The sequence below is a fragment of the Papilio xuthus genome, unplaced genomic scaffold, assembly GCF_000836235.2.
Source record: "Papilio xuthus unplaced genomic scaffold, Pxut_1.1 DF825928.1, whole genome shotgun sequence".
In the NCBI taxonomy this organism is placed as follows: Eukaryota; Metazoa; Arthropoda; class Insecta; order Lepidoptera; family Papilionidae; genus Papilio; species Papilio xuthus.
The window spans coordinates 7442748-7456895 of NW_013532721.1; the positions used below are offsets into that span (position 1 = coordinate 7442748).

The window sequence follows — 14148 nt, forward strand, 5'->3', positions numbered from 1 at the left end:
CAGGTATTTGTTATTGCTACGCACCTTTCCCTCGGAATGCAAGCGCTCTGTTGTCTTTATGAGATAAATAAATCAGAACGGGTAGTACTTATCGTTTATTCAAATTGTAACTCCTCATTGACACGACCTGTTGCAAGACTGTTGAGATAGTGGCTGGTGTACGATCTTTTACCAACTTTGAATACCATTTGTCTACTTCGACATAACAGGAAACCAGTTAGATATAATTTAAAAACTAATATAATGTACGAGGGTTTGGTTCTGATGGACATCAGAGAGATAAACTTAGACACTTCAGTGGTACTAAATGAATATCACCACCTTTATACATATTTATCGCTCTAGATTAGTTGAGTATTCATGTATCTTTTTATTAAACTATAGGAAAATATTTTAAATCTATTATTTTAACTTTTGTCAACCATTTTGCCAAATATCTTTGAATAACGGTTTGAATAATGTTTAAAAATGGCGCATATAAAATAAAACATGTAAATTAAATTCAATTAAAACATCAAAACGTTCATTTTCACCGTTGGAAAAATAAACACAAAAGGGGTTCAATTCCATGATCGTCATTATTAACCCTAGCATAAAATATTTTGGAAATCAATTTTGAAGGACATTGAATATTTATGTTTTCTTAATACTCGTTACAGCGCTTTCTTTGTTGCAAACTTTGGAATTATAATCAGTTTCAATACATTTTTCAGTATCTGTATAGCTATCGCCCGCGACTCCGTCCGCGCGGAATTAAAAAAAAATTGGTCGCAGCGTAGTGTTATATAACCTAAAGCTTTCCTCTATAAATGGACTATCTATCAAAAAAGATTTTTTCAAATCGGACCAGTAGTTCCTAAGATTAGCGCGTTTAAACAAACAAACAAACAAACAAACTCTTCCGCTTTATAATGTTAGTATAGATATACAAACCAGTTCTCTTTAGATTTTTGTATTTTATCTTTCATGCTACTTAATGTAATGACCAGTGCGTCATTATCTTTAGTTTCCTAAACTAATCCTATACATTATTAAGTACTAGTACTTTTTACTACTATTCAAACTTTAGCTAATCACTTTTTCATTTACAATGCAAAACACTTTCAATAAGTATGTCATCGTAGCAATGGAATCCTCTTTCAACCAGTTTCAATGTTATCTCGAACCCATTTATAACTCGGATTTATGGCATCAGAGCTCCAACTCCATTAAATATGGCGTTCATTATAAAACAAAATATTCATTATCAAGTTTCAAATATTAAATGTCATCTGATAAATACTGCCGTGGGTTACAATACTTTACATAACACTGGCTTTTATCATTTCATGAAGTGATAGCAATCGAGATTTAATTCGAATACGTAATACGTACTCTGCGTTTGTTTGTTTACATTAAAATTTATTGTATTAAATATTTATTTATTCAGTGATCCGAGCGTCGGTGGCTCAGGGGTCACGCACTTGACTTGTAATCTGCAGGTTCTGGGTTCGAATCCCGCCATGTACCGATGTGTTTTTTGATTTCCGATTTACATATGTACATTTATCCGACGTTCGTACGGAGAAGGAAAACATCGTGATGCAACCTGCACATATCTTAGAAAAAGAAATTCAATGATATGTGTGTAGTCAACCAACCTGCACTGGACCTGCGTGGTTGACTATGGCCTAGGCACCCGTGACTTAGGGTAGGCTCCCAGCCCCTCGGTGGGGACGTATAGTGAGCTGATGGACATATATACCAATAATAAGAAATGGCTCTAAGACACTCGGGGGAACGTAACGAATCGATACATAACTATTTAAAATCTGCTAAGCCAACAAAAAAATACCAACTGAATGGAACATTCAGACATTCGAAAATAATGAACCTGAAATAATTGATATTTCTAAATTTCTCCAAAACTATTTAGTTTTCATAGCATTAAGAAAACATCGTGGGAGTTTGTATAAAGAATATGTCTGTAATAACTATAACAATACTCTTGATAAAGGCCGTGTTTGCGAAACAATGAGACCGTAACAAGATCACAGTCACAGCATTATGCTGATTTATTCCGTCCTTAGCATAGAATTTATCACTAAGCCCGTACCGATTAAATTGTGACTGTCATTGGCAATAAAAGTGCTATTTATATCAGGGTATTAAACAAGCTAAGTCGCGATTTCACTATTTTATTGAACACGAAAAGCAAATAGGTACTTAAAGGCATTGTATAAAATGTAAAGTTTTTGCTATATTTTAAAAGTAAATCAAACATTATGGTATAAAATCTGTAATTTATGCCCCGCATAACATTTTACTAAGCACAATAAAAGCGCAAATGGATCCTTTATAAAATATAGAACCTTTATATAATCCTGATAAAATAATTATTTTTACATGGAAATTCCCAGAATTTAAAAATTAACCGAAATTCCGTGTTTCTTATTTACAATATGTATATAAAAAATAAATACTACAGCTATTCCTAAATATACAAAACATTTTGATTGACGTCATCGAAGGCTATTTATAAAACATCCGGATTTTCAAGGAGATCTACGTTCATCTGATAAGATTCTAAATGATCCATGTCAAGATAAAAGTTGTGAATGATAGCTGCAAGGTTACAAAGGACAATTCTATAATTTACATACTAAAACAACATTTACATATTCAAATACAAACGCAATAAGTACGTTGAAGAATATTTTTAAGCATAGTTAAATTGTTGGGCTCTATTCGAGGAATTAAAAATCCTTGAGACATTCAGTTGTTCCTAAAGAACACTTGAAACTTCTTGACATAAGCAGCATTTAAGGTTAAACTAACCAACTATATGTTCACAAGATCAAAGTACATACAACCAGTCAACGTAAACATGTAATAATCACACCCATAGGTCAAAGAAGGAGACAGAACTTACGGATTTCCATTCATCCAGCACATCGCCCTGTTTTAAAATTTGAGAAATCTTGTCGATAAAACCTATTATCAACAATCATATTTGTTGTGTTGTAGGGTCAATCAGCGACGTTGGAGAGCATCCGCACGTCATTGTCGGTAAAGTTCCCGTCCATGCAGACGCCGGACGCGAGCGTGGTGTACGACACGCTGGCGCAACTCATGCAGGAGCGCAAGATCTACCAGACATCCAGGGGATTCTTCATCGTCACGCCCGAGTAAGTATTTTTAATTAGTAAAATATGATCAAACGTTCAGCTGTTTATCACTAAAATCTACCAACGAAACATCATTTTTTTCATATTTGTATTTAAATTACGCAAATCTTCGTCTCAGAAAGTTTTGTGGGATAAATGTTATTTGTATAGCGTGTTATGTGTACGGGTTTTAGTTAATTAATGCAGATACATTGGTGTGCAAGACACTGATTTTGTTTTATTTTTTCAAACTATGTACCGTTAGTTGCAATTAGGTTACTCAAGGCGTTTGCGACTTCTGTGAAATTTTGCCGCTACTCGTATACGAAGAGATGCGCAACATCTTGAATTTTGATCGCGCTATAAGAAATGCTAAAAATAAATAATTCCACACATGAACTTGGTCACGGAGATAGAGCGCATTCGCCGAATATAAAGGACTCTATAATTTCCTGGGTTTTCCAAGGTTGTTGTTGGCTAACAATTCTTAATAATATTGTTACAATGCGTATCGTAACATGCCTTTTCATAATAATAAGCTATATTTGTTAGTTTTTTATTAAGTTCAAAATATGATAGATTAGAGTATTTTACTCGTTTGTTTAGAAAAGCTGCCATATTGTAAAAATCTCTACCAATATAATACCAACGAGTAGGTCGCAATCGAGTGCAAGAGTCGAAAGTTATTCGATCGCTAAAATAACATGACAAGCATATTTGTAAGCAACGTTGGCATTTAATAAAAAAAATGACACACTTCTTAGACGTGACATTGACATTTTTGAGACCCACAAATTTTCAATGTCTTTATTAGCAGCTTTAACATATTTAATATCCGGAATCATTGTCACGTACAATGACAACACCAAAAATGTAACTTTTAATGTAGGCATACGTACAAAACCTTCAAAGGTCACATGTATTCTCGTTTAAAATGACTCACTCCATAACAAGACGTCACCTATTACGGTAGAACAAAACACTACGCGTTTGTATTTCAATGGACACGCCATTATGCGCGCCAAACTTGACATTGTCGCTGTCAAAATGTGTTTACAATATGGCCGACCAATTTTGATAAGGCACATTTAATTAAATTGATTCCTATCTAATTGTAGAACGCATTTTAGTGGCTCTATTAGAAAAAAATATTGTTGTCGTGATACTTTTTGTAACAAAATGATTAAAAAACGCAATTATCATATACAATGTGATTTATTTTTTATAACGATAAATTACCTGCGTTAATTTGATTGTAAACGATATACCTGTTCACAGTTCGAACATGAACAGAATTTATATGAACCTACGCCAAATAAACATTCGCAACAACCTGTATCCATATGCGTTACTTGCCTTAGAATGAAGACGTCCAAATATTTGCAGTGGTACAGAATTCATAAATCGAGCAAATGTCAATGAAATATTAAACTAATAGTATCTGACATACACCTGGAGTTTGAATTTAAAGACTTTTATTGATTATCTTAGTATCGCTACTTAAGCAATTATATGGGAAGAATCGCCCATTATTATGCTAAATATGTAAAGATTGGGAAAGAAGGTTGGGACATCTGGAGCTATTTTGTACTGGCAATACAACTCCAATGTTACCACATTGATGTGACAATAAAAAGGACTTATTCCCTTTTACGGAAACATGATCGTTAAATATTGTTTCTTTTTGTGTATTGCGAAATTATTGGTTTGTTTGGTTAGCCCAGATATAAAGTCTACGTGGGTGTTAAATTTAAATGCAATCCTAATCGTTCAATTACTCAATCGTTTAAAGCGACCTTGCTTCATGTTCAGGCTTTGCTACTTTCTGACATCGCTTTAGTAATTAAGTAAAGCGGAGGTGGAGTTATTTACAATTACTTTATAAACTTTTCTTAAAAAAAATGAAGACAAAACTTAATAGAGTAAAGTATAAAAAGTCTATTCTATGCAATTTAAGTTAATAAGTACACACATGGACTATAATATTTCTGTTCCATTTAACAAGTACAATGTATAAAAATAAAAAATAAATACTTTCTTTGATAAAAAAACGATTTGCGCCACACGCAAAGTTGGCAAAAAATACGAAAGATTGCCTTTGTTTGTGTTTATATGAACACAGGCTGTTTATCGTCACCTGTGTCGTCGCAAGAACAGGCGTAGATGACACTTGTGTTATAATGAGTGACAGCTGACTGTGCCCACAAAAACCATGGGAGCCGCTTCACTTGAAACAAAATCCGGTTCCAAAGGACCAAAATTTTAATAGTTCATTCTACTTTGAACTTAATGTATAGAAGTTAGAGTTCAAAATAATAGGCATACATTTTGAATGTACATGTCATGAATATTAAACGAACTTGAAAGTGCAGAAAATAGGTTTTTAGTAAACGAGAGAAATGATAATTGTTACGTTAAGTACACTTCGCACTGTTTCTTTCCCTTTTTTAGAATTATGTAACGTCATGAGATGTTTGTTTTGTCTTCAAATCCTCTGAAATGTCATTGTGATTGGACACTATATTTTACTACCACTACCCACTAGATTTCACCGTATTTCTGATAATCAAACTATCGTAATTTAAATGTAACAAAGTAAAATCATGGTATGTTGCAAAAGTTCATATTTCATGACAAGTATGAATACAAAATTAAATTTATTCCATTAGTTTTCTCGATCACATCAATAGTAAGTTTGATGTAAGCCAAACTAGAAGTAAACGAAGTAAATGGCCTTCGAACCTCATTAACTTTGTATAAATGGAGATTGAGTGGCTCTTAGCATCCTAAAAGTAAGTCGTCGTGATGCGGAATTCAACTGCAATGTCGACCGTATGCTAATTTTATGCCATCCTGCAAGTTTATTAGTACAACTACTATATAGGAAGCCAAGTAAATGAAATTTACGACATTTGTTGACTTTATGATCAAAACTGTGCATTGAAAACTCAAGCAAGAATATCTGAACCGGTGAGAAAGGCGCTACTATCGCGGTTGGTACTTTCAGAATATATATAAAAGCTAATTAGAAATACAAAAACACATTGAAGGAAAACATGTCATGAGAGCTACAGTACGAAAAATATCGTGTGATACTTTTGATATTGAACAGGAGGGCGCTAGTTAGCTGTTGTAATTTATTTTGACTTATGCCCACCGGTTCAGATAGCCTTGTCGATCTTTAAGTTGGCAATGTGTTTATTATATCAAAATCAAGCAATGTTATAAAATACTTATCAAGTTTATTCTACCAAAATATATGAGTGCAATATTTTGTGTATATTGAGTAAGAGCATGTTATAAAACAGTAGACAGCCGAGACTCGAGTGCGGTACGCAGATGTTTCGCATTAATGGAGATTGTTCCCATCAGACACCCCTTAGTAATTTAATCTCTGGCCACACGGCCGTCTAGACAGCCTGTAGACAATCACGTCTGCAACAGTTTCATCTAATGGGTCATTTGTAGCTTAATTGCATTATCAGTCTGGATACAATTATTTAAAAGTCTAGACACAGTTAAACTTAGTTTACAGCTATGAGAAAGTTTTCGTGAACGTAACTATTATAACGTTTTGGCTGGTTTTGCTTTGTTTTGAAACATTACGCCTTTAGTTTCTAACTTTTTGCGGCCTTCTATCATTATCTAATTTGAATGTTTATATTCTTCCTACTTTTTAAACTAATAGTCAGTAATATTTCCTCAGACGACGGCGGTCGCGGTCGCGGTCTTCATCGAGGAACCAGCACGGCGAGGACGAGTGCTCGTCGCCTAGGACGATGCTGATGTCGGACCAGGAGGCGCTGCACCAACTATACGGGGAGATTACGACGGTCCGCGACGGCGCTGTCACACACCAGTGCGTGCAGACCAACCTTGCTGACGTTATCTGCGGTGGTGAGTTTAATTGTTTACTAAGGAAGTGTAGAGAAGGAAATTTCCAAATTATATTAAAGTGTGCTATGTATTTGGATTGGATGACATCTAATCTCGTTCGCGTATAATACACTTTTGTTAAATCAAATAGCAGGCTTGTTCCTTACGTTATCTATAATTCGCCGCAACAAGCAAACTATGCAAAACAAAATAAGCTTATTTTGCAAAACTACATTATTTGGTTGAGGACGTTAACTATAAAGATGCATTTTTTTATTTCTTCATTATTTAAGTTTGATAAACTATCTAAATAATGTATCAAGAGCTAGCTAAAAATAGTACAAGTCGGTCTATTCCGTCACAAATCCCTAATTTAAATCTTAAAACAAACGCAAACTTCCGCCAAAAAGGATTCCCTTGCGGCGTATTCATAATAGCTGAGAAGTCAACGCTCCAGGGAACAATTCACTAAACACCAGCCGGTCTCCGGTAGATAGAGACCATAATCCTGCAGACGCGACGCTCTTGAATAAAACGGAATGTGGGACGAGTCTGCAGTGGCCTGATTCAATGCCGCAATATTATAACATTGTATTGACTACGCTGCGAAAATTCATGTAACATTTTCGGACTAAAAATTGCAAGCCTGATTAAACTCGGAAATGAGCTATGCGGCTTCGTAATAACATGCATACAGACCATTGCAATAAATAAGAATTCGCGACTTGTAGTTTTGTAGGAAATTAAAAAAAAATTGGATTGTTAATCGAATTTTTAAATTATGGAACTTTCAGCTTAATCGAATAGTGAAAAAACTAATCGAAAATAAAGTGTTTAACCGTTTACAAATATGACATTGAGTTACCTGACCGTCAGAGGTCTCTGCGGTCAATCCAGTCTCACGGCTTCGTGACTCCGCCGATTTGTTTTAGGCAAACATAACGGTGTCCGATCGTATTAAATATCGACAACCATTCGGACAACGGACACGAATATCACAATAAAAGTTCGATTGTTTACCTCGACCGAGACATAGTTGACCGATTAGTTTCGATGTTTTCCATTCATTGACCGACATAAATAAATATCGTTTACAAATCTACAAATCCGCTACAAAACATCGATAGAAAGGTCATTACTAATGTTTTTGTTATTTACATATAAACATATACTATCTCAGTTAACCTTACTAATATTATAAGTGCGAATGTTTGAATATCTGCCATAAGGTATCTCCTAATCTGCATGGATCTCGCTGAAAGGCATAGATGTAGAATTTAGTCTGGAAGAACACATAGACTACTTATTACGTTTATTTTACAATACCGGGCTGACGGAATCACTGCTACAAATTTTATTAAAGATGCAAGTTTTATGAATACAAGCATATAAAATTTTGGTTAAATATTCTCGTAGTTATTTAAAAAAATAACTAGTCTATATTGTTTCGTTTCTGTGGATTAAGCTTTTAACATGATGCAGTGTTGTCCGCAAAATGCACTGCATTGCGGTTTTACGGTCAACGGATGAATTCGTCGTATAGTTTACTTGGCAAGGCGTTCTATTAGTCTTGTCAAGTCCCCTCTGTAATTTAATTGGAGTTTAAGTTAAATTGTAGGTTAATCGTATAATTTATAAGACTTATAATATCGATACAAAAACTATTTTATCCTTTGCTGGACTAAACACAAAATATAGATTTATTAACCACAAATAAAAATATTCATTTTGCGTTCATATTATCCAAAAAATAACATAGGCGTTCATCTTAGTATATAATTTTATCTCTCAAACAGGCTTCATAATTTTATTTACTCCCCAAGATAGTAGCAGGCACATCAAAAGACCACACGCAATAAACAAAACATTTCTCATATACACAAGCGAATGTAGACTCTATTCCACAGTAATAACATTAATAAGGACGCAAAATAAAATTAGCATTCTAAACCAGTAGGTAAGTAAAGAGATCAATGGAAAGCCGGTCTCCAAAGGCACAGGAAACCACTTCGATCAATCTTATACAGCACGTTGTATCATTTGACAAGCCATTATCAACCTAAATCACTTGTAATAGATAATTCATTATACAGGGAGTTATATTTATATCGGTCCTAGAAAATAACACTCCTTAAGAAACGTTAAGTTGTAACACATGGCCTTGTAAAGATCGCCAAAGAAATTATTCCGAAGAAAAAATAACGTGAACATTGTCGTATCTGGTCTTGTATAACTAACCTGTTCTTATGTATAATGTTTTTATACGATAGTCAATAGGCTTACCGTTGGTTTCCGAGACAAAAATCCCAGTTTAAAACATGTTGTATTAATGATTTCGATATATATTTATACAGAGATTTTGATTTTAGAAACCAAACGTAGGTATGTAGTTAGTTTAACACACACATACACCGCATTATGTGTATTTGAGTATATAATCAATTATTGGAGTATAACACCTCGTCTCCTTTTATTATATTTATTTACTAGCTATCACCCGCGACTTCGTCCGCGCGGAATTAAAAAACCTAATAAGTAGCCTATGTGTTCTTCCGGATTGTGTTCTAGAACTATGCCAAATTTCATATATATCCGTAAAGCTGTTCTGGAAATACCTTCAAAAAATCATCCATCCATCTATCTAATCTTTCGCATTTATGATATTAGAAATATATGATTTTGTTCCTCTTACGACAAAGGACAATCAAGGTTGTTGCCGACAGATACGGAACCTCTTTACACGTTTTTTTTATCATAATTTTTATATTTTTGTATTTAGAACATATCGTATTTTTTCTTCCTTTTTCGTCTGTATTTTATATCAGTTGTAAATATATCCTTTAACAGTGCGTGCTTTTCTCTTCACTTTCATAATTCTACTTTATATTTTCATTTTGTCTTTTAATTTTATTATATAAATTCCAAAATTCATCTTAATTCAACCGCTATTTCCATCCCTCATATTTTCCGTCGTCTTTTAAGGTTAAAACTGTTTTAAGTACTCTATTAAAAGTAATACGTTGGATTGATAATGAAATTAAAGCGTGTGAATCGTAGCAATAGTTATTTTAAATTATTAAGAGCCGACGTTCAGTAATGACTAGTCATTATTGTCAAATTAATGGAGTGGAAAGTGAAGCTTCTTTCCTGTCAACATCATTGAATACTTTCCATGTACGAGAAAATCTATTCTGATGACACAGTGTAGAGAACTACAGCTGTATAACTTGTAATATCAAAACATTTGGTTAATTTAATAATAAATAAAGTTAATTGTTAAGTGATCATTATTCACTTAATACTTCACTTAAAGGTTTTTATTATCTTTTTTACTATGTAAGTTGTAAGTAGATCCCTTTTGAGAGTAGTTTTTATTTTGCCCCTATACTTTATTGACAATTTTTCAATCTTTAAACTATCTTACTAATAGTATAAATGCGGAAGTCTGAATGGATGGCTCAACGATCTTGATGAAATTTGGTTGACACAGATGTACACATAGGCTACTAATTAAGTTTTTTTTTAATTCTCAGACAGACTCGCGCGTGACATCTAGTACTGCCATAATGGTAAATGAGTTGATAAAATTCCATAAGAATGTTCACCTGATCAAGGCAAGGATAGGGAGATGGGTATCTTAAATGTAGTTGTAACACTGTCTAACATATGTACACTATGGCGTAGTGTCTTACTCGAAGTCGCTACTGTAGTACTTCTTTTTTGTTTAACGAGCAACCGCTTTCACACGGGCGCGGTAAGTTATTGTATGTTTAGCGACTGGCTCGTAATCTCCGGTGTTTTACATCTTAGTGTTTGTATTCGGATTCTAATCACGGACAGAAAATACGTGTGAAATATGGTTAGTTTTGGTGACAATTTTATTTTTATTTATAACTAGCAGTGGCCCACAATTTAGTATACGGGATTAAAACTTATATATAGTTATAATGATAGCCCGTGTCACCAGTGGATAGTGTAGCTTCCGAACAGTGAAAGATTTTTTTCAAATCGGTTCAGTAATTATGAAGCTTATACAACGCAAACTAACAAACAATCAAATCTTTCCTCTTTATAATTAGTATAGAATTAAAGTATTTTAAAAGTATCCTTAACGACATATGAATAAGATTGCTATTGGATGTTTATGTTTTAGTTACGATAAATACTATCTGTAAAGTTTTACCATTAAAATGTGGATACGGTGCGTGTCTAATAACAGACTTCGCTGGGAACTGTACCTGGGCGTTGTAATGATAGGTTAGCGTCACACACCTCTGTGCTGGTTGTTTTGCCTACAGCGAAAATTTTACACCTTAATCCATATCGGGATACATGTGAGAGCAATAGTGTAATGTTGGGGCAAGATGAGATAAACCAGATTACAATGTGAAAATGATGGCCTTAAAATGTTTCGTTAATATCAAAAACACTTTTCATTATTCTTCATTACAATGAAAAGTTTAAAATGCGTGTGAAAAATACCAATAATTCGGGCTTGGATGCATTTGCGTTAAAAGCTTAAGTGGCGTAAAAGTTCTGGTGAAGTAATAACTAAGAAAGCTTCAATAAAAAGCTTTATAAGAAAGATTGCGCGGTTGTTCCCCGGTCGTCGAACGTCGAGTGTTGAACAGTTTGCACTTGCAGTCTGATTCAGGTCAAGTTATTACATAAATCGCGTGACTGTGACGCTTTATGTGAACCTTTTGCTGTGTCACGTAATTTTGTAGATCTTTGGCCGATTGGGGTGGACGTCCTAGCGTGCGGTGGTTTGACCCAGTGTGATGTTTTTAACCGTTAACCAATGTTTTGTAAAGAACTTTTTAAACAAAGCTAATAAGATAAAAGAAACGTTTTGATTTTCACATCAAAAGTTTGATTCCCACATCACATTTAACAGTGGTAGAGCCCGCTTTAACATCTTCGCAAGAATTAGCCCGGCTCGCCCGGTGAAATACCACGAGCACACAGAAGACAGGCGCGAAGTGGAAGCAATTCCGCGTATCGTCTGATGAATGTGCGTCCAGGAGGTCTAATTTAGTTATCTTTCCCTTCCCACTCTTTTTCTTATAAGGAAAGGATGGGAAGTGGAAGTGGACCTTCCGGATGAGAGGATGCATAGAAATGTTTTCTTTCTATGCATCCTCTCCTCCGTCGATTAAAGGTAGGCAACGCATATGCAATTGCGTATATCTATGGGCAACGGTCACTTCGCTATTTCAGCGATTTCAGGTGGCCGCTCGCTCGTTTGCCACCTTATGATATAAAAAAAATCACGTTTAAAAATTAAATTGCTCAGTAAAATAAATGCCTCAGGTAAATAAAAAAGTTCCGATCAATAGAAGTGTTTTAATGAGGATCTATAAATTATATTTAATAGTACAAAATTGAAGCGCCAACAATCTAAAATCGAAAGCTATTGAATGTAAAAGCAATAATTTAAAGCGATGACTTAGAACAACGAAACAGGTTAAGTATCTGCCTAATGAATCAATTTTAGATCTTAGAACTATTAAAATATGGTTTAATTTAGAATAAACATACAACTTTTATTAATAAATTAAACATGGTTTATAAATTATTCTTTTAAGGAATTAAGTATGTAAAATCTCACCATGTTAGTAGTTAAACTTTCATGACACAAAAATCTTATAGTCTCGAAACAACACGAATGTCTTTTGTTTCATAAACGTGCTTACATCATTAACGAACAGTACATATTCATCAACATCTGTCTAAAATAATATATAAATAAGAACAATTTGTTCAATTAAACTAACACATAAATATCTTTCTAAAATACCACATCGATTCATTCCATCAATGTCACATTGGTGCGATCATTTCATAGTAACATAACGATCAAAGGACAGGATACCCTAATTCGATTTCCGTCAACCGGATCCCAACGTTAGAAACAATAATAACTAATATTATCCAGCTGCTGAGTATATAAGGAAAACGAATATATTATTAAAACTTCTATCTGAGAGTTCATTTATACATAACAAGAATTCCTGCAAAAGAGATGTTTTGAAATAAATATATAGTTGACGTTACTTGCAACTGAAGTCAGTAAGCTTTAAGTCATTCTATTGGTTTCTTAACTCTTTGCCTTTGGTTTTGTTTCTAATAGTTAAAATTTAGATGCTTTATTTTTTTATTTAATCGATGTCACCCGCGATGCTGTCTGCGCGGTATTATAAATAAAACTTAATTGTGTTCTGCATATGTGCCTATGTGTTCTTTCAGACTTAGTTCTACATCTTTGCCAAGCGAGATCCATGCAGACGTTCTGAACATACCTTCAAACAAACAAACATCCATCCATCCATCCATCCATCCATCTATCCATCCATCCAAACATTCGCATTTATAATATTAATATGATTGAAATTGGTATAAAAAGGATAAGTAAACCATGACATTTATATTGAAACGTAAGTAGCTTAATACAAAAAAGCCCAAAGTTCTTCAATATGTTTTTCGCGAGTTTATTTCTGAGTAAATTACACGGTACAAAAAACTGGCATATGACATCATACCGCGGCGGTTACCTTTTACGTGCAACTTGAGAAGAATATTAAATTTAGGTTTTTCGTGGAATCCTAAGCATTTAGGACGTCGTGCGTCGAAGAGCATGACGGGTCCTCTGGCAAAAACGTACTGCAAACATAAATATATTAGCCTTTGTACGTTTGTCCTAATTAAAAGACATCTCAAAGACATTAACAAGGTTCAAAATAAAATAAGTAATTTATCTTTCTTTTACAAAGGATGGATTTAATGCATTTATTTCTTTCGAAGAAGTGATTCGTTTAAAAATCTTGACTTCGATGTTTTAAGGAGTAACTAAATTGCTGCTTACAAGGTCATCATTGCAACAATAAAAAATATAAAATTATCCACAGTATAGCTTAAATCAGATAAAGCATTATTTTGTTATTTTTATATTGATTATCTTTTGTTTCATAATTTGAACACTGGGTTAAACGGTTACATTCTTTTTTTTAAATTGGCTTAACAGCCGTTGCAAAATATCAATTAACATTGAGAAAAATTTCAGAAAAAGTTGTCGTTATTAAATTCTTAATTGCTATTTAATTATCGAATTTTGAATGTATTTATA

The 14148-nt window shown here is 33.8% G+C and overlaps 1 protein-coding gene across 1 annotated transcript in view; it reads left to right on the plus strand.

The window, feature by feature from the left end:
• The window catches only part of knockout (Stork-head domain-containing protein knockout), a 124752-nt gene that overhangs the window by 100367 nt on the left and 10237 nt on the right, over window positions 1–14148 (plus strand). The window contains exons 5-6 of the mRNA XM_013322545.1: window positions 3007–3167; window positions 6853–7043. Of these exons, the coding sequence (XP_013177999.1) occupies window positions 3007–3167; window positions 6853–7043 (352 nt within the window). The remainder of the gene's footprint in view (window positions 1–3006; window positions 3168–6852; window positions 7044–14148) is intronic.